The sequence below is a fragment of the Stegostoma tigrinum genome, chromosome 3, assembly GCF_030684315.1.
Source record: "Stegostoma tigrinum isolate sSteTig4 chromosome 3, sSteTig4.hap1, whole genome shotgun sequence".
NCBI classification, from domain to species: domain Eukaryota; kingdom Metazoa; phylum Chordata; class Chondrichthyes; order Orectolobiformes; family Stegostomatidae; genus Stegostoma; species Stegostoma tigrinum.
In genome coordinates, this window is record NC_081356.1 from 103,466,817 (window position 1) to 103,493,115 (window position 26,299).

The 26,299-nt window shown below is 40.1% G+C and overlaps 1 protein-coding gene across 1 annotated transcript in view; it reads left to right on the top strand.

Moving 5' to 3' along the window:
* Positions 1-21,683, top strand: part of utp15 (UTP15 small subunit processome component) — a 37,079-nt gene extending 15,396 nt beyond the window's left edge. Inside the window, exons 4-13 of the mRNA XM_059644797.1 lie at positions 3,143-3,327; positions 4,134-4,312; positions 5,466-5,591; positions 6,574-6,709; positions 8,020-8,104; positions 8,578-8,724; positions 9,415-9,516; positions 11,548-11,681; positions 12,994-13,052; positions 16,827-21,683. Of these exons, the coding sequence (XP_059500780.1) occupies positions 3,143-3,327; positions 4,134-4,312; positions 5,466-5,591; positions 6,574-6,709; positions 8,020-8,104; positions 8,578-8,724; positions 9,415-9,516; positions 11,548-11,681; positions 12,994-13,052; positions 16,827-17,056 (1,383 nt within the window). The 3' untranslated portion in view covers positions 17,057-21,683. The remainder of the gene's footprint in view (positions 1-3,142; positions 3,328-4,133; positions 4,313-5,465; positions 5,592-6,573; positions 6,710-8,019; positions 8,105-8,577; positions 8,725-9,414; positions 9,517-11,547; positions 11,682-12,993; positions 13,053-16,826) is intronic.
* Positions 21,684-26,299: the final 4,616 nt, after the last annotated feature.

Genomic DNA, 26,299 nt, shown 5'->3' on the forward strand with positions numbered 1-26,299 from the left:
GCGGAGGGCCTTGAGGCCATCTCCATGCGGAATGCAGGTGTACAGGGACTGGACGTCCATGGTGAATATGAGGTGTTGGGGGCCAGGGAATTGGAAGTCCTGGAGGAGGTGGAGGGCGTGGGTGGTGTCACGGACATAGGTGGGGAGTTCCTGGACCAAAGGGGAGAAAATGGAGTCCAGATAGGCGGAGATGAGTTCGGTGGGATCCCCCTCGTTCTCACACACCACCCTACCAACCTCCGGATACAACGCATTATCCTCCGACACTTCCGCCATTTACAATCCGACCCCACCACCCAAGACATTTTTCCATCCCCACCCCTGTCTGCTTTCCGGAGAGACCACTCTCTCCGTGACTCCCTTGTTCGCTCCACACTGCCCTCCAACCCCACCACACCCGGCACCTTCCCCTGCAACCGCAGGAAATGCTACACTTGTCCCCACACCTCCTCCCTCACCCCCATCCCAGGCCCCAAGATGACATTCCACATTAAGCAGAGGTTCACCTGCACATCTGCCAATGTGGTATACTGCATCCACTGTACCCGGTGCGGCTTTCTCTACATTGGGGAAACCAAGCGGAGGCTTGGGGACCGCTTTGCAGAACACCTCCGCTCAGTTCGCAACAAACAACTGCACCTCCCAGTCGCAAACCATTTCCACTCCCCCTCCCATTCTCTTGATGACATGTCCATCATGGGCCTCCTGCACTGCCACAATGATGCCACCCGAAAGTTGCAGGAACAGCAACTCATATTCCGCCTGGGAACCCTGCAGCCATATGGTATCAATGTGGACTTCACCAGTTTCAAAATCTCCCCTTCCCCCACTGCATCCCTAAACCAGCCCAGTTCATCCCCTCCCCCCACTGCACCACACAACCAGCCCAGCTCTTCCCCCCCACCCACTGCATCCCAAAACCAGTCCAACCTGTCTCTGCCTCCCTAACCGGTTCTTCCTCTCACCCATCCCTTCCTCCCACCCCAAGCCGCACCCCCAGCTACCTACTAACCTCATCCCACCTCCTTGACCTGTCCATCTTCCCTGGACTGACCTATCCCCTCCCTACCTCCCCACCTACACCCTCTCCACCTATCTTCTTTGCTCTCCATCTTCGGTCCGCCTCCCCCTCTCTCCCTATTTATTCCAGTTCCCTCCCCCCATCCCCCTCTCTGATGAAGGGTCTAGGCCCGAAACGTCAGCTTTTGTGCTCCTGAGATGCTGCTTGGCCTGCTGTGTTCATCCAGCCTCACATTTTATTATCTTAAAAGCACTGAAGCCATATTTGTTAATTGAGTATCCTACCTCATGTATTTTTATGATCCCAGCTGATGTTAATACTGCACAAGTCAGATCCCAGGCTGAAATTTGGCTTGATTTTTTTTATTTATTGAGGCGGACTTTCATTGAAACACAAGTATGCAATACTGCAATTTGGTTTTAACGATAAACTAGAAATTGATTATGCAAAAGAAAAGAAGATAATGTAGAATACGTGACCAAGTGGCATTATTGTAAGGCTATTAATCCAGGGACCCAAGTAATCATATGGGGACATGGATTCAAATACAGCCATGGCAGGTTTTAGAATCTGAATTGAATAAAAATATAGAATTAAGGGTCTAATGATGACCCTGGAATAGTTTTCAGAAAAACCCAAATGGTTCGCAAATGTCCTTGAGGGAAGGAAACTTGTATGGCGTATATGTGACTCCAGACCCACAACAGAATGGGTGACACTTCATTACCCTTATGGCAATAAATGCTGGACCAACCAGTGACACCCATGTCCCATGAATGAATTAAAGCAGAATAAACCAGAGCTGTTTACATAAACACAGAATCCCTACAGTACAGCTAGAGCCCATTTGGCCCATCAAGTCTGCACCAATCTTTTGAAGAGCATCCAATACAGACCCAACCATCCCCTCACCATGCAGTGGCTAATCCCTGGACGCTAAGGGGCAATTTAGAATGGCCAGTCCATCTAACCTGCACATCTTGGACTGTGAGAGAAAACCTAGCAGACATGGGGAGAATGTGCAAAGTCACGCGGTCTCCCAAGGCTGGAATCGAACCCAAACTGAGGCAGCAGCACTAACTATTGTGTAACTATACCGCCCTATTTGCATATAGCACAGTTTGAAATATTTTGAAACATACAGTAAAAATATAATCCCATGTATTCCAACATCATCTTTTACAGGACTCAAACACTAGAGATAATTCTCTGTCACATCTGTAGTTTGACAACTTTTTTTTCAGTTCATGGTCTTGAGAATTTAGCAGCCCATTCCTTGACAAGTCACACAGCAAAACTTAGTGTTATTTGAAGTTGTAAAAACTCTTAAGTGTTCTAACCAAGCACCCCGGTCCGGAATGTTCAAACAAAAACCTGAGGTAAATTATTTCCGAATTTTCTGAACTAACTCCTTTCTCTAGGAGGAACTATTTCACTTGAATCAAGATTTCTGCAAACTGAAATCGAAAGCTTTCCAAGCTGTGTTTTTGCCTACGAAGAAAGATCAATTCCTGATCCTGCTCGCTGAAAGCAAGTTAATACTCAACGTTTATGCTGTCACTGCCGATGCAAACAAATTATCACCTACAGGATTCTCCCTTTTGCACTGATTTTTAAAAAGACATGGCTCCAGAAGTATGGGCAAGTTAATCATTAAACCCCTTTATTCACTTAGATCTAAACTCATATGCCATTACCTCAAAATGCCAATTATAAAAGAAGATGAAGCATCTGTTTCTGTGCTGTATAAGTCTATGATTCTGAGTGGTACAAACCTAAATGTAGATTTCATACTTTACATCACAGTACACTCTTTGGCCTCCTATTTGTTGGGAAATTGAGCTGCTTGCAAAAGAGAGGACATGATGGGTGCAGTAATATGACCAGAGTCTGTCAGTGTTTTCCATCTTGATGTCTTATTGTGATCTTGATCTTATTGTGATCTTGATCTTATTGTGTATAAGTCTAGGGGTAAGGTCAGGTGGTGCTCAGTTAGGGTTTTGAATAAGAAACTTGGTAACTTGTATGACTTGATACCTTTCTCACACATTGTTTAAATCAGCTGCTGCAATGAAGGTCCTGCTGGATAGGTTTAATAACAACTACATTTTTTTGGTTTAGATCAACATATATGGTCGATATTCTCAAGAACCCTTAAAAACATTCTCCAGATTTAAGGACACAGCATATTGTGGTACATACAGGGATGATGGAAAGCTGCTTGCTGCAGGCAGTGAGGATGGTATTGTTCGCCTTTTTGATGTTGGTGGTCGAGCAGCTCTTAGACAATACAGTGGACACACTAAGTAAGTTGTTTGCTGAAACTGGATTTAAAGGAGAAGGTAATTTATGTCTGACTAAGTACAGTTATGTATGCACATGTAAAAGTTTTGATGGGCATTTGTTAACAAAGGTTCTGCTTTGTCTGTACAAAAGACTTCATTTTGAAAGTGAGGTTTCACTTTGGAAGAAATGTGTAAAGCAATATTTTGCTTAGAGTAGATATTCTCTTTTACACCCGAGTTCCAAATTTTGTTTGGCCCAGTGAAGATTAGTTCATTTTGTGTTCCAACTTTTACCTGGGAGTTATGCGTCAAAGGCCAGGAAACGATGGCTCCAGCATGAGCTGTAAAGCTGATCAGAACAAATGGATGGCTGAAATGTTTGGTTGTGAAAGTCACTGGATCATAGAAGTTGAAATTTTGAGAAATCTTGTAAAATGAAGGTGATTTGGCTTATTATGTCTGCCAGCATCTTTTCACAGCAATCCAGAATTTATTCCCGCTGCGCCTTCCTCTTACTCACTTCTGTAATGTTTTTCTGCCATTAAAAGCAGGTCATGAGAAGTTCTAATCTGGTTAAAATTAGGCAAAAACAAAATAACTTGGATGCTAACAATCTGAAAAAAAAAGGAAAATATTAGGAGGCAGCAGGTCAGACAGAATTTCAGAGACACAATTAACTTTTCAGATTGATGACTTTTCATCAGATAGAATGGCAAGTGGAGAGAGCCCCGATTCCATGATTAAAATCCAAAATAAATTTGTTTATCCTTTATAAAAATTTTGTAGGTACAAAAGATCACTGAGTCTCAATAAAATCTATTTTTCAGAGCAGTTCAAGTCACTGCATTCACCTCTGACAAATATCGTTTGATGTCTGGATCAGATGATTATTCAGTCCGGCTTTGGGATATTCCGAGTTCGACAGAGCTTCACTCCTTTACAGAACACACTGATTATATACGATGCGGTTGTACCAGCAATTTGAATGCAGACCTGTTTGTTACAGGTATGTAATTACTATTGGAACAACAATCTGCAAGTAATTGTGTTCAGTAATCATTTCTTTCTTTGTTTCTACTTCTACGCAAACAACTCCTCAACATCACCTCTTCACTCAATGTGCCTGACTCCTTGGATGCTAATACATTCCAGTCAGTTTTTCAGTGTTTGGCTGTTTGTAAGTGCAATATAATTTCATGCTTCTGCTCTTTATGCTCTAGTTGCTCCTACGGCAATTACATGCTTGTGTTGAAATGGAACAAAATCTTTTTACTAATCACTATTCTTTGAGTTGGGATTTTAAAAAAGTTAATTGGAGTTGGACGTCACTGACTAGATCAGTACTTATTACCCGTGTCTAATTGCCATTGTGAAGGTATTGGTAAACAGCCTCTTTAAAATGCTGCCGTCCATTTAGTGGGATGTTCACAGTGCTATGGAGTGGGAGTTCCAGGTTTTGACTCTGTAACAGTGAAAGAGTAATGGTATATTGCTTAATCAGGATATTATGTGGCTTAGAGGGGAGCATGCAGATTTTGGTGTCCCTGTGTCTAAGTGGTAGAGACGCTAGTTTGGAAAGTACAATCTAATGATCCTTAGTTACTTATTGCAGTGCATCTTTACACGCTACTGCCACTGTGTATTGGTGGCAGAGGGAGTTACTTGGGTGTCAATCAAGTTGTTGCTTGGTCCAGCGAGCATCTTGAGCATTGATTAGAGCTACACTCATCCAGGCAGGTGGAGAGTGTTGTATTACACTCTTGTGACTTCTGCTTTGTAGGTTGAACAGGCTTTGAGGACTTAGTGGATAATTACACACGACAAGATTCCTGGACTCGGCCTGCTTTATGGCTACAGGTATTTATATGGATGTCTCAGTGGTAACCCCAGGATGTGCTTAGCTGAGGATTCAGCTGTGCTGATGCCATTGAATCTCAAGTGGCGATGGTTGGATTCTCTCTTGCTGGAGATAGATATTGCTCTGCGGCACCATTACTACTTGCCGAATATCAGACCAAGCTTGAATGTTGTCGAAGTCTGGTTACGTTTGGGCGTAGACTGCTTCAATGTATGCATCAATGTGAACAACATTGTGCCATTTTTGTACTATACATGGAATCTAGTCTCCCAGTAATCTCTAATATTCATCTTATTCACAGGTTCTTATGATCATACGGTGAAAATGTTTGATGCTCGTATGGATAAAAGTGTAATAACTATGGAACATGGACAGCCAGTAGAGAGTGTGTTGCTTTTTCCATCAGGTGGACTTCTAGTATCAGCAGGTCAGTATACTTTAGTTGTTTAGAAATTTAGTGTCCTTAATGAGCGGTGTTTTTAAATTAGCTGTGGTGGCAAACATGAAGGAGCCAGCTAAGGCAGCCTACTAGTTTTCATTAAATTGACTGCCATTCACATCTTTTTCCCCTAATGCATGGTCTCCGTTGTCAGTTGATCAATCTATGGCCTCAGGTACCTTTTAAGGTGCCATGTAGCCTGGAAAATAGACCAACGCTTATTAGCATATTTCCAGTCTTCACAGTCCATAAAATGTTTTTGTTTCTTTTGTAATTTTTTCTACAATTGCAAAGGCCCTGCTGTAGCTATGGACATTTTGAGTATCAACTTCAATGTAGCTTGTGAATTTCTTTTACTATATTCCTTTATGAAATCTAGTTATCGTTCACCAATTTGTAATGAAACTTGCCCACCGTCTTGATAACTATACCTTTTATGTACTTGAGATAACTGAATAAAGCTTGAGTTTCTAAGATGAAATTTTCATTGTAGAAGTAAAGGGCCAGCTTTTACACAACATTATGGAGAGGTTGAAATCCACCTTCTTCCATTGTTTCACGATTGCAGATTTGCCATGTTGGAGACTGTTCCCATTCATCCCCACCTCTCCTATTACTACCCCCAAAAGTAGCATGCATTCAAGAGGTGCTAGCCTTGACATGTGTTGAAATGTGCAGATCTGAGAAACTGAACAGTTGCTTTCAATGTGCTCTTCTGCGATTCTATCAAATAGTTTACTGTATGATCAGTTTAACTTCCACAGTGAGTGGGTAGTAAATATAGGGAGTTTGCATTTTATTTTCACCAAATGCTGCAGGTTGATTTATGCACAAGGTGTATGAAAAAATTGAATAAATTTTTCACCAAAGGTTGGTGTTAACTTTTACATGACATCGACCATTTCACAAGTGTATAAGTACATGTTGGTTAACTTGTCCACCTAATTGACTGCATTTTCTTTTCACAAAGGTGGGCGGTATGTTAAAGTGTGGGATATGTTGAAAGGAGGACAGCTGCTGGTTTCGTTACGAAACCACCACAAGACCGTCACCTGCTTATGTCTAAATAGCTCAGGACAGAGGCTGCTGTCAGGCTCACTTGATAGGTAGGAAGCTGTTTATCAATTCAACGGAATTGAAGTAGTATCTGCATGTGCATGATGTAGTTCCTGTTTTTTTTTCTAAAATAGGTTTTTTCTGGTTTGTTTAAAATTGAGTTTGTAAATAGAAATTTCCAATGCAGTCCATATAAAACCATGCTAGATTACATGCTGATAGTTTACAAATCAAGATTTGTGGTGGTAGAAACAGAAACTGATAGTTGCTTTTAAAGTGGAGTGGACAAAAATTTAAAAACAAGAAAGGCAATGGATAACTCTCCTAGAACGTGCAGTTGTAGTGGACTGACAGTCCTCTTTCGGTGCTTTAAAAGTCTGTGATTTTGTAATTGAAGAGCTTACGTATATAAAACTTTTATGGTGAATATAATTGTAATGTTGGCGTTTTACGCATATGATGAAAGTGTTTTTTCCCCCCAAGTACTTGCAGTCCTGGTAGAGAACAATGACTTAAAAAAAAATCTGAATTCACAGTGACCAATATGAAGGAACCCACAATATTAACTTGTAAGACTTTATTCTAGCAAGTAGGATAAATTCAACGTTAGCTAAACATTATGTTGCCAAACTCTAACCCTCATCCTAACCCCATTAAAACCCTAAATTATTGCAAAAACATCCCAAATTGCATTTATACATATTTTTTCAGTTTCTGCATAATTGCAGTCTTTACAGGAACAGTCCAAAATTGTTCTCCGCTTCCAATGTATTCTCCCCTGTCTGTTGTGCTGTGCTGTAATGCCTAGTGACCGTCAAAACTTCTTCCCAGTCTTCTGAGAATTCTGGAAACATCTCCAGCTATATGGCTCACTTAAACATGCTTTTCGGTGGCCTCAACAGGTTAAATCTTTCCAGGTCCTTATATTTCCACAGGTTCTGTTTTCTCACCTTACTATCTGCATTCTCTTTGGAAGTTAACAGACAATATCAGCTGTTCATCCTCTGATTCTTCTGAAGAGAGAGAATAATTATCAATCACTCTGTGTTCAGATTTCTTTTTAATCAGAGTGCCTGGAATCTACACAAACAAGAACAGCTCGCCCACTGTGTACAAGTGTGAAGTGTACTACTTAGTTTCGCTAAATCTTGACCTGAACTTTCTGTCGCTAGGGGGACCATCATCTGGCATATCGCTGGGCAGAGTCCAACACACCTTCATACCATCCCCTTGTCTGGGGCATCCTGAGAGACACAGACAGTCCAAAACATAACCATCTTATAAAACCTCCCATTCATAATACAAGAATTAAGCTTTATTTACTTATAAGCTTATAATATTTTAAACTTTAAATTTGCAGGCATGTGAAAATCTACAGTACATCCACGTACAAAGTAGTCCATAGTCTGGATTACGCAGCAGCTATTTTGAGCTTGTCTTTAGCAGTAAGTATGATATGCATTTGTAACTTCATGGGTAATTATGATCTTTTCTAAGCATATGCAGAGTCACTTAAAGTATTTTACAACAACTGAACCATTTATAATATTGATTCAGAGACAGTAGGAACTGCTGATGCTGGAGAATCTGAGATAACAAGGTGTAGAGCTGGATGAACATAGCAGGCAAGCAGCATCAGAGGAGCAGGACAGCTGACGTTTCGGGTCTGGACCCTTCTTGAAGAGCCGAAATGTCAGCCTTCCTGCTCCTCTGATGCCGCTTAGCCTGCAATGTTCATCCAACTCTACACCTTGTTACTCATTTATAACACCAAATGTACAGTAAAATTTATTACTGTGGTGAAGCCAATTTTAACATCACATTTCTTCTGCAGTATGCAGGTTAAGAAAATTAATGAATGCTAGTGGTTCAGTCCACTGTTACAAAAATACATTCCTTAATTTAAATTTTATTCTAGCCTGAAGATGAAGCTATTGTTGTTGGAATGACTAACAGTGTCTTGAATATCCGTCATCGGAAACGCAATGAAAATAAGCAAGGAAACAGGAAAAGGGGACCATCTTACAGATATTTCGTAAAAGGAAAAGATTACATGCCAAAAAAGGTGAAATGTTTATACAGCATGTATAATAATGGCTTTTTTATTTTGTTTGTCTACTTGTAGAAATATCTTAAATAATGTACTTTGGCATGTGACCAATAACTGATGCTCCACATTGTATGTTGAACTTTCTCTTTTTGTGATCAGATTTACTTAATTTTGGTTTTGTTTGTGAAATGCAATGGAACACCTATTAAAGTGGACAGAAAATTCTTCAAGGTTTAACACAAAAAATTTACAGGAAAATTTTTACAGAACTGTCCTCAAACAATCCTTTTTGAAACCATGTTCATCTGGATATTGATTTGCGACCTTTGCTATATGCATTTACTGTTTCTGTCCACCCCACCTCACCCATGCTTGCCTACTTGTAAATTCTAATCATTGTCTGTTGTTTGGACTTCCACTCTTGGTTTTGTTACGTTAAATAATGTGTCTTGACTTCGACACTTGCATCTTACTCTGCAATTCACTGTTGCCATTTGGATGTGGCTCATTTCTGAAAGCTCTTTTTTCAATAACATTCACATATTTTCCATGTTTACAAATAAATGGATCTCATTTCATGATGAAAGTATGAATTCTTATTATGTTCTTTGAAATATTATCATTCTTTGCTAAAATATTATCCAGCATTTTATATTTTCATTAATATCCTGCAACTAATTTATTTTCATGTTAATTTTATTACAGGATGATCTTTTGGTCAGTAAGCCAGTGAGGTTTCACCTGAAGAAGTACGACAAACTATTGAAAAGTTTCCAAGTTTCTCTTGCACTTGATGCTGTTTTGGAGGTAAAGAGGTCTCTTTGACTTCACTGTACAACATCTTTGGTTTGTAAGGCAGTGCTACATGATTTTTTTCTGCAGTGAATTACACAGTGTAATGAACGGAGTTTAGATTTATTTCTCAACTTTGAAATGGATTCTCAATTTCAGCGTGAATTGTTCTGGTTTTAAAAATAATGCCCTGATTTTGCTGCCAGAACAGCAGTAAATTTAATGATGTACATTGCTGTTAACATGTAGATCCAGCAGCCTGTGGCAAGGAAGAGAGAACTTGTGAAGTGCTGCAAGCTGTTCACGATTTGTGCCGTTGGGAAAAATGGTGCCCCACCTTCATCATCTTCAATTTTGTGAAGTTGCTGCATTAGAACATTAATTACAAATTAAACTTGCCTTGTCACGTTAAAGCTAATACATAAGTGTCAATACCCTTTTTAATGAGATTTTGTCCTTGCAATTCCAATCAACAACTTCAGTTCAAAAATGTCACAATTCGAACTGGTTTTCTATGCATCTATTTTCTCTCTAAATGGTTCAGCAACCGTTCTGGGAACAGACCCTCTTTTTCTGAAATTAAATCATGAACATGATTTAAGGTGACCAAACAGGTAGATGAAAGTAAACCGGTTGATGTGTGTATATGGATTTCAGCAAGGCGTTCGATAAGGTTCCCCACAGTAGGCTATTGTACAAAATGCGGAGGAATGGGATTGTGGGAGATATAGCAGTTTGGACAGGAAATTAGCTTGCTGAAAGTAGACAGAGGGTGGTGGTTGATGGGAAATGTTCATCCTGGAGTCCAGTTATTAGTGGTTTACCGCAAGGGTCGGTGTTGGGTCCACTGCTGTTTGTCATTTTTATAAACGACCTGGATGGGTTAGTAAATTTGCAGACGACACGAAGGTCGGTGGAGTTGTGGATAGTGACGAAGGATGTTGTAGGTTGCAGAGAGACATAGATAAGCTGCAGAGCTGGGCTGAGAGGTGGCAAATGGAGTTTAATGCGGACAAGTGTGAGGTGATGCACTTTGGTAGGAGTAACCAGAAGACAAAGTACTGGGCTAATGGTAAGATTCTTGGTAGTGTAGATGAGCAGAGAGACCTCGGTGTCCATGTACACAGATCCTTGAAAGTTGCCACCCAGGTTGACAGGGTTGTTAAGAAGGCATACAGTGTTTTAGCTTTTATTAATAGAGGGATCGAGTTCCGGAACCATGAGGTTATGCTGCAGCTGTACAAAACTCTGGTGCGGCCGCACTTGGAGTATTGCGAACAGTTCTGGTCACCGCATTATAAGAAGGATGTGGAAGCTTTGGAAAGGGTGCAGAGGAGATTTGCTAGGATGTTGTCTGGTATGGAGGGAAGATCTTATGAGGAAAGGCTGAGGGACTTGAGGCTGTTTTTGTTAGAGAGAAGAAGGTCAAGAGGTGACTTAAGTGAGACATATAAGATAATCAGAAGGTTAGATAGGGTGGATAGGGAGAGCCTTTTTCCTAGGATGGTGACGGCAAGCACGAGGGGGCATAGCTTTAAATTGAAGGGTGAAAGATATAGGACAGATGTCAGAGGTAGTTTCTTTACTCAGAGTGTAGTAAGGGTATGGAACGCTTTGCCTGCAACGGTAGTAGATTCACCAACTTTAAGTACATTTAAGTCGTCGTTGGACAAGCATATGGACGGACATGGAATAGTGTTGGTTAGATGGGCTTCAGATTGGTATGACAGGTTGGCACAACTTCGAGAGCCGAAGGGCTTGTACTGTACTGTTATGTTCTATGTTCTACAGCACACTTCACATGCTTGCACAGACGGGGAACTTTTCTGGTCAATATGACTGAACTGTTCATTAAGTAAACACGTTGAACTAGAATTGGGTATACTGTATTTAATTTCTCACAGGTCAAACTTTCATGATATTTTAATATTGTGCACCTTTCAATGATGCCTTCTTAATTCACCATTTCATTTATGTTATAGTGTGTAGGTTTAGTGTAAATTTGGACATATGCACTGTTCTAAACTGAGTCATATTATGTTGCAGTCAAAAGTCAGGGTAAAGACGCCAGAGGTTACCACAGGTGTAATGCAAGAACTTAACCGGCGCGGTGTACTTCAAAATGCACTTGCAGGAAGAGATGAAAAACAGCTCAGCGTTCTCCTTAGCTTCCTTATCAGGTAATGAGGCTTCATCTTTGCATGTACACTTTAGGTATGAATGTACACAATTAGATGGCTCAACTCTTAATTCCTTGCTCTGGTTTCAGAAAATACAAGTGTAAATGATTTGGGTGTAACACACTTGTGTTTAAAATTCAATTATCTCTTTCACCCAGATTGCATTGATATTACCAATAGAACTGCTGTCTCCCACTCTTACTTCTCTTGTGGGAAAGACCCAAGTTATTAAATTTTCTTCCATGTTTTCTACAAACTTTTCATGCCCCCTAGCTGGGCAGCACAAGACCATTGCACAGACCTCTTTCGTTATCCAGTAGATGCCCGAGTGGACTGATTTCACTGCCTCGATATACATGGGGTAATATTAAAGAAAAGACTTGTGATACCTTTCATGGCTATAGGATGCCATAAAACACTTCAGTGTAATTAAGTAATTTTGAATGTCGACAGGTTGTAATGTCAGAAAAGTGGTCAAATTTTCTTACAGCAAACTGCAACAGCAACAGATGACCTGTTTTTGAGAATTTGAGGGATATGTGAGATATTTTAGGCAGGACACTGTGGATAACTTTCTTGTTCTTAAGAATAGTATTTACTTGGTAACTCTCTCACCTTTAACAATTTGTTTTATTCTTGTACGGAATGTATGAGAGGTAAGTGTATAAAAGAGCGACTTTTGTAGCTCCTCTTTAGTTGTCCTTGAACTGATTGATGCTGTAGGTCATTTCAGAGGATGCTGAAGAGTGAAACACATTGTCTGGATCTGAAGTCACATGTAGGCTAGACTAGGCAAAGATGGTAGATTTCCTTCTCTTGAGGATATTTGGGTGACAGTAGGCAAGCTGATTTTTCCTTTCATTTGAATTAAAATTTTGCCATCTGCTGCAGCCCTGAATGTTTGCCTGGAGCTCTAAAGTGCCAGTCTAGTTAGATTACCATTATGCTGCCAACTCCTCTAATGATTAAAGAGTTGAGATTAGCGAGTTGTGGTGCAGCATCCCCAATTTCAGTATCGTGCTTTACCACTCTTAACAGAAAATAAGCCATGGTGCATTGCATTAACATGACGTTGCACATGGGTCAAGAGTTTTAACAGTTATCAAGGCAATCAGAAGCCTGAAATTCTGCCTTCACACCCTAAATTGTCACATGCCGCTCTTGCACAAATGCAAGAAGAGACATCTAGCAAATAGCTTATGTTAATCAAAAGCATAAATGTTGACGTTTATTTGGCACATTGATAATACTGTTTCCTCTTGTGGGTTTCTGGTGAAAATTGAGATTTAATGGCTTATCTTCGTATTTTCAGGAATGTTGTTGATCCAAGGTTTACACCTGTTCTAATAAATGTTGCAGAGATTATTATTGGTAAGTTACTGTTTTCCTTTGTTATTTGTACCTTGCCTTTTAACGTTTGACTTTAACATGTTGCCCCTTGGTGACATCAACAGATCATAGAATCCCTACAATGTGAAAGCAGGCGGCCTGGCCCATTGAATCCACACTGAACCCCCAAAGAGTATCCCACCCCCCCCTACCCATATCCCATGGCTAATCAACCTCACCTACACATCCCTGTGCAATGTAGCATGGTCAAGTCACGAATCAGGCTGTTCAGCCATGGTGTCCTTTTAATTTTTAATTGAGCTCCTGACTGATATCCTGTCCATCACCAAATCTGCCTGCCTCCACTTCTTGCATTGCCTACCACAGTTCATTCTTGCTTTTGTTTCCTTTGGATTCAGTTTTCCAAATGCTGTTCTGGCTAGCTTTCCAACTTGCACCTTTCGGAAACTTTGCTGTTCAGATTTCTGCCTGTATCTTAACTCATACCAAATATAGTTCACCCAATCCCCACGCACAAAAACTCTCAACCTTATTTTAAATTCCTCTGTAACCACCTTCATCTGTAAAATTTTAGTTGTTTTCTTGTGATGTTGTCACTGATGAAACCACTATTTGTTGCTCACACCTAATTGCCCTTGAATGTGTGACTTGCTTGGGCCATTTCAGCGGGCAGTTTAGAATCAATCGCATTGATGTGGGTTGTGGATCACGTATAGACTGTACCAGTTAAAAATGGCAGATTTCTGTCCGTAAAGGACATAGTGAACCTGGTGGGTTTTTATGACAATCAATGATGCTTCTGTGGTTTCGTAGAAATCCGAAACAAACATGGAAAATGCTACAGAAATTCATAAGGTTTTGGCAACATCTTTGAATAGAGAAATACGGGGTTAACATTTCGAGTCTGCTATGACTCTTTAGAGTTAATATGTTCTGAAGGAGAGTCATATCAAACTGGAAGCAGCAACGCATTTTCACACTCCAAAGATAATGCCAGACCTGTTAAGTTCCCCAGGACTTTTTTGTTTCATGCTTGTTAATACTGTGACTAGCTTGTGATTGTTTTTTATTAACTGTATTTAAATTCTACCAATGGGGAATTTGAATCCATGTCCCAGCATATTAGTCCGGGTTCATTGACATTATCACTATATCATCTGCCTAAGTCCTAAGATTCACCCCTTGCCTCTTGCTGCTTGTTTTCGGTTTACATTGCCTCAGTGTTGATGGTTATGCCTTCAGCTGACTATTTCCTGAACTCTCTAACTCTTTCTGTAGTTTGGTCCACCTCCATTTCCCTCTTCTTTGAAAGTACTTCTCAAAATCTACTCCTGTTACTCTTCTTAAATGTTGTGCACTTCAAGTGCAGAGGAACATTTTACTTTTGTTAAATTTGCATTATCAGGACCATCCTTCTCCCCATCCCTGAAGGATCAGCATGATGGGAACTTGCTCTGTGGTTGAGAATAACCCCACTTTGTAGCAAGTGTTTAAGCATTTTCATTTTGTTTCTGAAGATAAATGTTCATTCTAGTGAATGTGTGCATTATTCATCTATCAGTCAATATATTTTCCACATTGCAATTCTTTTAACAGTACTAGGATTAAGCCCTCCATTTTGACTAATCATGGTTTTGTAACACCAGTTAAGAATTATAGTTTGTTTATTATGTGTAAACATCACATTGTGTAGTAGATTATATACCTTTTGAATCTGGAGGAGCTCAGCAGGCCAGACAGCATCAGAGGAGCAGGAAAGTTAAAGTTTCGGTTCAGGACCTTTCTTCAGAAATGGGGGAGGGGGAAGGGAGCTCTGAAATAAATAGAGGAGGGTTAGGGCTTGGAAAGGTAGGTGGGATGGTGATAGGTGAGTGCAGGTAGGCAGTGGTGGGGATTGGCCATTGGGATGGGTGCGGTGGATCGGTGGGAGAGAAGATGGACAGGTTGTATCAGGTCAAGGAGGCTGGGATGAGAGGGAGGGTTGATCATGGGATGAGGCTGGGGGTGGGGAGATTTTGAAACTGGTAAAGTCCATATTGAGACCATTCGGTTGTAGGCTCCCAAGCCTACAATGCTCTCAATATGGACTTTGCCAGTTTCAAAATCTCCTCATGACCAACCCATCCATCTTTTCTCCCACCTATCTGGTCCTCCCATCTCACTGACCAATCGCCTACACTGCCTACTTGCACTTACCTATCACCATCCCACCTACCTCTCCCAGCTCCAGTCCTCTTCTCGCTATTCATTTCGGAGCTCCCTTCCCCCTCCCCTATTTCTGAAGAAGGGTCCCAATCTGAAATGTCAACTTTCCTGCTCCTCTGATGCTGCCTGGCCTGCTGTGCTTATCCAGCTCCACACTGTGTTACCTGTGACTCCAGCATCGCAGTTCTTACTGTCTCTGGATATCTTTGAGTCTGTCTGTTTGCAGTTACATGTTTTGCTGCTGTCTTCTCCATTCCATTCTCTTGAATACAGTACATTTGACTGTATTTGTGACACTATGTTTGGACCTCAGCAAGATGATAAGCTTTGATTTTGTTAACAGTAATTTGATGAATAACACTGCAAATTTGCTTTTCAATACATGTAAATATAAAATCAGTAAGACCATGGAAAGCAGATTAATTACTGAAAACAGAAGAGAAAACAACCTCTTTGAGTATAGTAGTAGGCATTGCCTAACTGCATTCCTAAGTCCTCAACATCGACAGAGACCTGGAAGCAGGTCAGTTGCTGTTAATGTGTGGGAGACTGGGTATTGTAGAATAAAGAAGAATAAACATTTCCAAGTGGTTTGCAACTTCACAAAAAATGCAAGAGATTTTAAGAGTTGAAATCAAGAGAGCCTAACTTCATTTTGCAGCAAAAGGGTTGATAATGAAATGGCCTATTTAGTTTGCAGATGACACCAAATTTGGAGGTGTGTTGGACAGTGAAGAAAGTTATTTCTGGGTACAGTGCGATCTTGACCAGATGGGCCAAGGATTGGCAGGAGGAATTTAATTTAGAAAAATGTGAGGTGTTGCATTTTGGAAAAGCAAATCAGGACAGGGCTTACACACTTAATGAAAGGTCCTGGGTAGTGTTGCTGAACAAAGAGACCTTGGACTTCAGGTTCATAGTTTCTTGAAAGTTGGATTGCAGGTTGATAAGATTGTGAAGAAGGTTTGGTGTCCTTGCCTTTATTAGTAGGTGTATTGAGTATAGGAGTTGGGAGGTCATGTTGTGGCTGTACAAGACATTCGTTAGGTCACTGTTGGAGTAATGCATGCAATTCTGGTCTCCCTGCTAATAGGAGGGATATTGTGAAACTTGAAAGGATTCAAAAAGATTTACAAGGATGTTGCCAGAGTTTGGGGGGCACGCTTTGAGCTATAGGGAGAGGCAAAATAGTCTGAGGCTGAGGGGTAACCGTATAGAGGTTTATAAAATCATGAGGGGCATGGATAGGGTAGATGGACAAGAACTTTTCCCTGGGATGGGGGAGTCCAAAACTAGAGGGTACAGGTTTAGGGTGAGAGGGGAAAGATTTAAGGGGCAACATTTTCATGCAGAGGGTGGTGCATGTATGGAATGAGGTGCCAGAGGAAGTGGTGGAGGCTGGTACAATTACAAAATTTAGAAGGCATCTGGATGGGTATACGAATAGGAAGGGTTTAGAGGGATATGGGCCAAATGCTAGCAAATGGGACCAGGTTTATTTCGGATATCTGGTTAGCAAGTACAAGTTGGACTGAAGGGTCTGTTCTTGTGTGGTATATCTCTGACTTTAATTTATGTTTGCCTTGTCAGATATTTATAGTTCTGTGATTGGTGAGTCATCACTGGTTGATAACCAGTTCCTGAAGCTGCAAGACCTCATAGAGAAAGAGATTGATTATCAGGAAGAACTGCTTGAGGTCCTCGGAATGATGGATACAATATTTGCAACGATGACTACTAAAAAGAATGCTGTTGTTTGCGGAAATCAAAACTGTGCCTTAATTGCTGGACCTGAGGAAGAACCAATGGTAGTTGCCTGAAGCCAAACTTCTTCACTAACATCATAAACTGGATTGGGCACACTTGCATATAAATCTGTATAATCCCCAGAGAAGTGAAGGTGAATACTGTAAATATGAATGAAACATTTACCCACGCATTTGCTAATGTGTTATAGACAGAAACAAATTTGGTTATATTTGGGATGATATAGACAGTGTGCTGGATACATAAAATTCTTATTGGCTGAGTTTCTTTAGGGAAGTAATACTGTGATATTGTATATGTTGAGTAAATAGAGACTTCTTTTCTCATTTCTGCCATCAAAACCTCACCACTCTTACTAATGGATATACAAAGAAAGAAATGCAGATTTAAAACAAGAGACAATGGTATTCTGCAAAATTGATCTTTTAATTCAGAGACTCACATTTTGTACCAAGGAAACTAAATATTTATCATGGTAGAAATGTAAAGTTTTTGGTTTCGGTGTGCTTCATTTTCACAGTACAGCATTCTTGTCTGATGGCCTCCCTCTGGAAGATGGAGTGCATTTTGTATGTTATTTATACTGACTCGTCCACAGGAAGAAATAATATTTTATAAAGAGATAGTAGGAGCTGCAGATGCTGGAGAATCTGAGATAACAAGGTGTAGAGCTGGATGAACACAGCAGGCCAACAGCATCAGAGGAGCAGGAAAGCTGACATAAGAAGGGCCTAGACCCTTCTTCAAAAATTTGTTTTTTCCCTGTCTGAAACGTCAGCTTTCCTGCTCCTCTGATGCTGCTTAGCCTGCTGTGTTCACCCAGCTGTACACCTTGTTATCTCAGAATATTTTATAAAATCATTTTTTAAGACCAGAGTAGGAAATTAATGATTTTTGTTATATGGTGTATGTTGTATGTTTTATCCATCTGGTGGGTCATTGGAAGCATTTTTGTATGTCATAGTTTTGGATCTTAAAGGTCAAGAAAATCACAGGATAGCCAATGTTAATAAGGTGTTAGGAAAACTAATTGGCTTCACCCTCTACGAGCAAGTAATTGGAAAATGTAGCATTGTTGTTACTGCTATTTGCTATCCACTAATTGCAGTTGAAGTCAATATCTGGTGAAGCAATTAAACATTCCTATTATCTCATTTGTTGGTGCCAACTGCCTGGGTCTACATTTTAGATGAGTCGCTCGGTATAGAAAACTGTGGAACCAGTCCTCACATTGTAAGTTCTACTTTGCAAAACAGGATTGAAAAAAAAAACTTGGGAAGGATGAAAATTAAGATTAGCTATTGAAAATAGCAAACTTGGTACTCAATTAGAAAAGAAGATGTATATAATACAGTGATAATTTGACAAAGTTAATCTTGCATATAATTTTATCTTGGATTTCTTTGTTATGGTATAAAAAAGTTGTTCCAACATTTTTTCACCTTCTGGAAATGTTTTCTATGACAAGGGGAATTAGAAGCAAGGATACTAAGTGTCTGAAAGTAGTCGTTACAATCTTAGTGTTAATTAGTTAAATTTTAAACCCGTAAAGGTGGTTGTTCTTTAAGTATTAAGGAAGTAATGGTCATTGAAAAAGTTCAGTCATATGTTCAGCACTTGATATGTGCAATCTTTTTTTGTTCAAATCAAACTGTCCAGTGCAGCCATTTAGATTTCAGTTTACTTTATAGTATTAAATAAAAATATGTAGCACGGGCAATTGAGTGTGTGAACCATGGCTTTCAAGACTGATCAATAGAAGCTCTGAATCAGAAAGGCTTTTTTTTATATGATTTTAATTTTCTGTGACAATAAGTGCCATGATTACATCTTTATTTCTGACATCTCTTTTTTTGCGCTGTAGTCATGGTCAAGTGGTTAAGGCAATGGATTAGAAATCCACTGGGGTTTCACTTTAAGGGTCGGACAGGGCTCTAGAGGATTACAAGGTAGTCAGGAATGAACTAAAGAATGGGCTTGGGAGAGCTGGAAGGGGGCATGAAAAGCCTTGGCAGGTAGGATTAAGGAAAACCCCAAGGCATTCTGTACTTGTGTGAGGAACAATAGGATGGCCAGAGCGAGGGTAGGGCCGATCAGGGAATGTGGAAGGAACCTATGCATGGAGTCGGAGGAGGTAGGGGAGGTCCTTAATGAATACTTTATTTCACAATTCACCAGTGAGAGGGTTCTTGACGTTTGTGAGGACAACATGAAAACAGGCTGATATGCTCAAACAGGTTGATGTTAGGCAGGAGGATGTGCTAGAAATTTTGAAAAACATTCGGATAGATGTCCCCTGGGTCAGATGGTATATGCCCAAGGTTGATTACGGGAAGCGAGGGAAGACATGGCTGTGCCTTTGGTGATGATCTTTGTGCTCTCGTTGTCCACTGGAGTACTACCAGATGACTGGAGAGTGGTAAATGTTATTCCCTTGTTCAATAAATGGAATAGGGATAATACTGGAAATTACAGACCAATCTGTAATTTGTTCGGTGGGGAGCATATTATTGGAGAGGATTCTGAGAAAGAGTAATTATGATTATTTGGAAAAACACAGTTTAATTAGAAATAGTCAGCATGGCTTTGTGAGGGGCAGGTCATTGCCTCACAAGCCTTATTGAATTCTTTGAGGATGTGACTCAACACATTGTTGAATGCAGAGCAGTGGATGTGGTGTATATGGATTTTAGCAATGCATTTGATAAGGTTCCCCACGGTAGGTTCATTAAAAAAGTAAGAGGGCATGGAATTCAGGGAAATTTAGCTGTCTGCATGCAAAACTGTCCGTCCAATACAAGACAGAAGGTGATAGTAGATGGAAAGTATTCAGCCCGGAGCTGGGTGATCAGTGGTGTTCCGCAGGGATCTGTTCTAGGACCTCTGCTCTTTGTCATCTTTATAAAATGACTTGGATGAGTAAGTGGAAGGGTGGGTTAGTAAGTTTGCCAATGACACAAAGGTTGGTGGAGTTGTGGACAGCATGGAGGGCTTTGTTGGTTGCAATGGGACATTGACAGGATGCAAAGCTGGGCGATGAAGTGGCAGATGTAATTCAACCCAGAAAAGTGTGAAGTGATTCACTCTGGAAGGTTGAATTTGAATGCAGAATACAGACTTAATGGCAGGAATCTTGGCAGTGTGGAGGAACAGAGGGATCTTGATGTCCATGTCCTCAGATCCCTCAAAGTTGCTACCCAAGTTGATAGGGTTGTTAAGAAGGTTGTGTTGGCTTTCATTGGCAGGGGAATTGAGTATAAGAGACGTGAGGATATGCTGCAGGTCTATAAAGCTTGGAATATTGTGTCCAGTTCTGGCCACCTCATTATAGGAAGGATGTGGAAGCTTTATAGACAGTGCAGAGGAGATTTACGAGGATGCTGCCTGGACTGGAGTGCAGGCCTTATGAGGAAAGGTTAAGGGAGCTCAGGCTTTTCTCATTGGAGCGAAGAAGGATGAGAGGTGACTTGATAGAGGTGTACATACACAAGGTGATGAGAGATATAGATAGAGTGGATAGCCAGAGACTTTTTCCCAGGGCAGAAATGGCTATCATGAGGGGCATAATTTTAAGGTGATTGGAGGAAGCTATAGGGGAGACATAAGAGGTAGGTTCTTTACACAGAGAGTATTGGGTGCATGGAATGCATTGCCAGCGGTGGTAGTAGAGTCAGATACATTAGGAACATTTAAGCGAATCTTGGATAGGCACATGGATGATAGTAACATGTAGAGTATGCAGGGTAGTTTGATCTTAGAGTAGGACAGTAGATCGGCATAACGTCATGGGCCAAAGGGCCTGTACTGTGCTGTACTGCTCTATGTTCTTTTCAACCATTAGATAGTGGAAAGGTGTATGTTTTGACTTGTTTTGGTTACACGGCATAGCAAAGGAGAATGAGTCGGCCATTCAGCCTGATGAGCCCGCTGTACCATTCAATACGATCATGGCTGGTTGAACATTCTATTCTAAAGTGATCAAAACTGTGCACAATATGTCAAGTGTAGCCGAACCAATCTCCAATACAAATGAAGCAGTTCTTCACTTCCATCCACTAATCCTTTTGTGATAAAGATCAATGTTCCATTCGCTTTTCTAATGACCTGCTGGACCAGTATTTTAGCTTTCAGTGACTTATTGACAAGGACACCCAAATTCCTTTGTAAATCTACACTTTCCAAACTCTCTGAATTGAAGAAATAGTTTGCACATCTGTTTTTCCTACCAAAATGAATAAACCTTTATTTTCTACACTATTTTCCATCTGTATTCTTGTCCAATTACTAATCCTATCTAAATCCTCCTGAAAACATTTTACATCTTCCTCACAAAACACATTGTTGCTTAGCTTTGTGTCTTTGTGTAATCTGCCTGTTTGGAAATAGTACATTTAATACCCATCTACAAATCATTGGTATATGCCATTAAACCCAAAACAGGAGTCCAAATACTGATCCTTATCTCTCCCCGCTAGTCACAGTCTGCCACCATGAAAATGACGTATTTATTCCAATTCTCTGTTTAGTGTCTGTCAGCGAAGCCATAATCCATGCCAGAACATTATCTCCTATTGCATGTGCTTCAATTTTGCTAAATAACCTGTATGGGACATTATCAAAAGCCATCTAAAAATCCAAATAATTACATCCAGCAATAAAGTGTGGAGCTGGATGAACACAGCAGGCCAAGCAGCGTCTTAAGAGCACAAAAGCTGACATTTCGGGCCTAGACCTTTTCTGATGAAGGGTCTAGGCTTGAAACGTCAGCTTTTGTGCTCCTAAGATGCTGCTTGGCCTGCTGTGTTCATCCAACTCCACACTTTGTTATCTCGGATTCTCCAGCATCTGCAGTTCCCATTATCTCCCTCAATTATATCCAGCAACTCCCCTTTATCAATTTTGTTATTAACATCTTCAAAATTGACTTCACTATCTTCTATTTGCAAATACTTCTTATGGTGTCCAATCAGATGTTTTTTCCCATTTATCACATCGTTTATGATGAATTCTAGTTTTTTTCCCCACAACTTATATAAGATTGATGGGTCTACAGGGATTCCCCATACCTTATCCTCTTAATTAATGGGGTAACATCAACAAGCGTCCAATCTGCGGGAATCGTTTCAGAATCTAGAATTTTGGAAGTAATCAATGGATATCTTGTTATAAATTGGTTGCTGAATCAAGACCCATTTATTGAGATCTTGATCTTAGGTTGTCTAAATGTACTGCTGAGCAAGAGAAATACAGAAGTGAGATGCAGTTCACATTGTTATCTGCAATAGTACTTCACAACAAGAGCTAGAAACTCTGTACCATTGCCATTCTGCTCTTTAGAACACAGATATGGTGGAGTAGAGACTATAGACTGACTTTTTAAAAAACAATTGTTAGAATGTTGTGGAATATCTCAGTGTGAGTTTCAAATGATGTGCAACAGTGTTTGATCCAGCAAATGGGAAAAAATAATATCCAGTGGATGTTTATTTTCTAAATCATATTTTCTAAACAAAGATACAAATGACTTAATTATTATTTGATTTAATTCATTATTGTCACATGTATCTCTAGGTATAGTGAAAAGTTTTGTTTTGCATGCAGAACAGACAGATCACACCATAAAAAGTGCATATGGATATTAGAACAAAGCAAGGAATACAATATTACAGCTGTAGAAAAGGCGCACAAACAGCAAGGACAACATTAAATTTGAAATTTGAGAAGTCCATTCAGAAGTGGGGAAGAAGCTATTCTTGAATCTGTTGGTACGTGTGTTTAAGCTTTTGTGTATTCTGCCCAATGGAAGAAGTTGGAAGAGATTATAACCAGGGTGGGAGGGGCGTCTGATTATATTGCCGTTTTAAGGCAGCAAGAAGTATAGATTGAGTCAATGGATGGAAGCTTGGTTTGTGAGATGGACTGGGCTTTCTGAAGATCAGATAAATTCTCAATTGGTAAGTAAGCGTCATCTACACTGTAAGTAACTTTATTATTTATTGTAATTTCTATAAATGTAGCTTCTCTATGGTTTCTGAGTCTACTGCTACTGTACTTTTTATCTACCATAGTGTGCTCTCTGAACATTGCATTTTTAAAATCTTTTCTGGCTGCATGCATTTGGTTTTCAAATCACCGACTTTAATATTTGTAAGTATCTTCTTTAAACTTCAAAATTCAAATCTTAGACGCAGGAATCAATGCCTCACTGAGGGTAGCTGTTGACTTTGTAGTATTATTGCTAGACCATTAATCCGGAGACCCAGGTAATGTTCTGGGGACCTGGGTGCGCATCTCATCATAGCAGATGGTGAAATTTGAATTCAGATTTCTGAAATTAAAAGTCTAATCATGACCATGAAACCATTGCTGATTGTCGGGAAAAACCCATCCTTACCTACATGTGACTCCAGACCCACAGCAATGTGGTTGATTCTTAACTGCCTTCTGGGCAGTTAGGGATGGACAATAAATGCCCACATGAATGAATTAAAACCATTGATGCTTTACTGTTGCCTTACTATCTGATGATTCAAAATTGATCTGTGATTCACCCATACCATAAATATTATGGCATTGGAACATGACTTACCTATCTACTATTTTGACTTTATAGTTCAACAATCTATTTCCTTGTTTACTGCTCTGCATTGTTGGATATGTTAAATGGCATGAATAAGTCTACCAGATATCTTCCTATTTCATTCATCATTATTTCAATGTATTCAAGGGAAAATAAATCCAGAACAAAGTTAGGAAGTATCCTCCATTATACATTTAATGGAGAGTTAATGGTTTGACAGGTTGAGTTACTATGTATTGAATGACCTGTTCTCACCCAAGATCTACATTACGAAATGCCCATTTAGGTTGCTTTAACTTTTCGTATAGTCTGTTGCAGATAGTTCACATTTTAATTTAAATGAATTATACATGAAACCAGAAAGTCTTTTACTGGCAACCATTTGTATACGAAGGGTCAGCTGGAGAAGCTCAACCTCCAGGTTTCAAAGCATGAGAATTAGCTGCAGCACATGAATTGTACAGGCGTGGTAAGAAGAGGGAGGTAATTGGGAACTAAAAGGAAATTTTCAGCAAAGACCACGACTGAGATACTAAATGAGTTCTTTTGCAGCTTTTCACTCTTTGTTAAAGATGGATGCAAAGTCATCGAGACAGAGGATGTAATAGGAACTGCAAATGCTGAAGAATCTGAGATAACAAGGTGTGGAACTGAATGAACACAACAGGCCAAGCAGCATCTTAGGAGCAGGAAGGCTGACGTTTCGGGCCTAGACCCTTCTTCAGAAATGGGGGAGGTGTAAAGGGTTCTGAAATAAATAGGGAGAGGCGGATTGAAGATGGATAGGGGAGAAGATAGGTGGAGAGGAGACAGGCAAGTTAAAGGGGTGGGGATGGTGCAGTGGGAGAGAGATCCCCTGAGGTTTATCCAGAGGGAGGAGGGTAACTTCTTCAGGTTAGGCATCCTTAGAAGAGGCTTCGCGTGGGGTTAAAGTTGTATCAGAGATAGTAGGAACTGCAGATGCCGGAGAATCCGAGATAACAAGGTCTGGAGCTGGATGACCTCAACAGGCCAAGCAGCATCAGAGGAGACAGAGGATGTGGTTAAGATGGTGGATAGGCTGAAAATTGATAGATGTTTTCTGTGCCTAACAATTAAGTCATGAGAGTCAGAAGCTTCCAACGATGCTGAGAAAATTGTGGAGGTTTTGGTCACAATCTTACAAAAGTGTTAGAGGACTAGAGAATTGCGGATGTTACACCCTTGTTCAATAAATGGCATAAGAATAAATACAGCAACTATCAACCAGCGTCCACCACATTTCCATGCAATGCATTCTATATCCTAACTGCTCACTGACTGAAAATGTATTTTCTCATGTCACCCTTGCTTCCTTTGACAATCACTTTTTATCAATGCCCTATCTTTCTTGTTTCTTTTACAAGCGGGAACAGCTTCTCTTTCCCTATCCAGCATTCATGATTTTGAAAGCCTCTGTCAAATCTCGATAGGAAGGAAGACAGGATTATGAGTAGGTCATTCAGCCCATTGAGCCTGCCCTGCCATTCAAGAAATCATGACTGATCAAACACCTCAATGCATTTGTTCCAACCTGCAGCATGCCCTGAAATGTTACTGACTGCTGTCCATGTTAGAGGCCCAGAGAAGCAAGCAGTGGGTTTGAAATGCCAGCTACCCACTTTCAAATTGGGAATTGTTGCTGTCTAGATTTTCTCTGGTGCATAGGAGACTGTCTATTGGTGAGGTGGGATTAAATACTGATAGTGTGCAAATACATTCAGGTATGCCATTTACTGTTCATTAGTGAGAATCTTGTCTCGCCATTCAAAGCAGGTTTGCATAACTGGACGTTATTTAGGGACTGGGAACATTCCACATTGTCTTTGATCTCCACTCCAAGCTCTCTTCTCTAAACATTGAATCTATCCTTTGGCAAGTGTCTGAAACTAAACCAAACTTCTCACAACATTGGAATCATACTTGATCCTTAGATGAGCTTCTGACAATATCTGCCTCACTAACGTTGTGAATTCTCCCCTCTAAAGTATCACCTGATATCATCCATTCCCCAACACATCAGCTGCTGAGCCCTAACTCATGTTTCCAGTTATCTCTCGACTTGATTATTCTACATTGTTTGTGCTGGCCTCCAACATTTTACCCCCTGTAAACTGGAGGTCATGCAAATCTCAGATCATGGATGAACATCAGCCCTGTGACTTAACATCTCTTTGAAGCTCAATATCTAAATCTACTTTATAATACTCCTGTGAATCTTGAGATGTCTATTATGTTGAAGATGCTGTATAAATATAAATGGTTTACTACAATGTAAATTGCCTGTGGAAAATATAAGCTCATTTAGCCAATATATTCACTGTTTAAACTATATACATTGACATGATATGTAACCATCAGTATTGGTGGATTAGTAATATCTCAAATATAATAAGCAAAAATGTTGTTTTATAAGAACATGACGGGGAGAAAAGCAGGTTTGGGTGTATCGGGTCTATTCTGCTGTTGACTAAGATCATTGCTAATCATCTACCTGATCTCCACATTCCCAAAGTATCCCCACAATCCACTAATTCCCTTTGTATCTGAAACTTCTTTGAGTGGAGACATTTATCATTATTTCAGCTGTAAATGGTCCATCACATATTGTAACACTGTGAACCCAAATTCTAGAACTAGCCTGTTAAAATTAATTTTAAAGTGTGTAATTGAAAGGGTTAACTTTCCAGTCTATAAT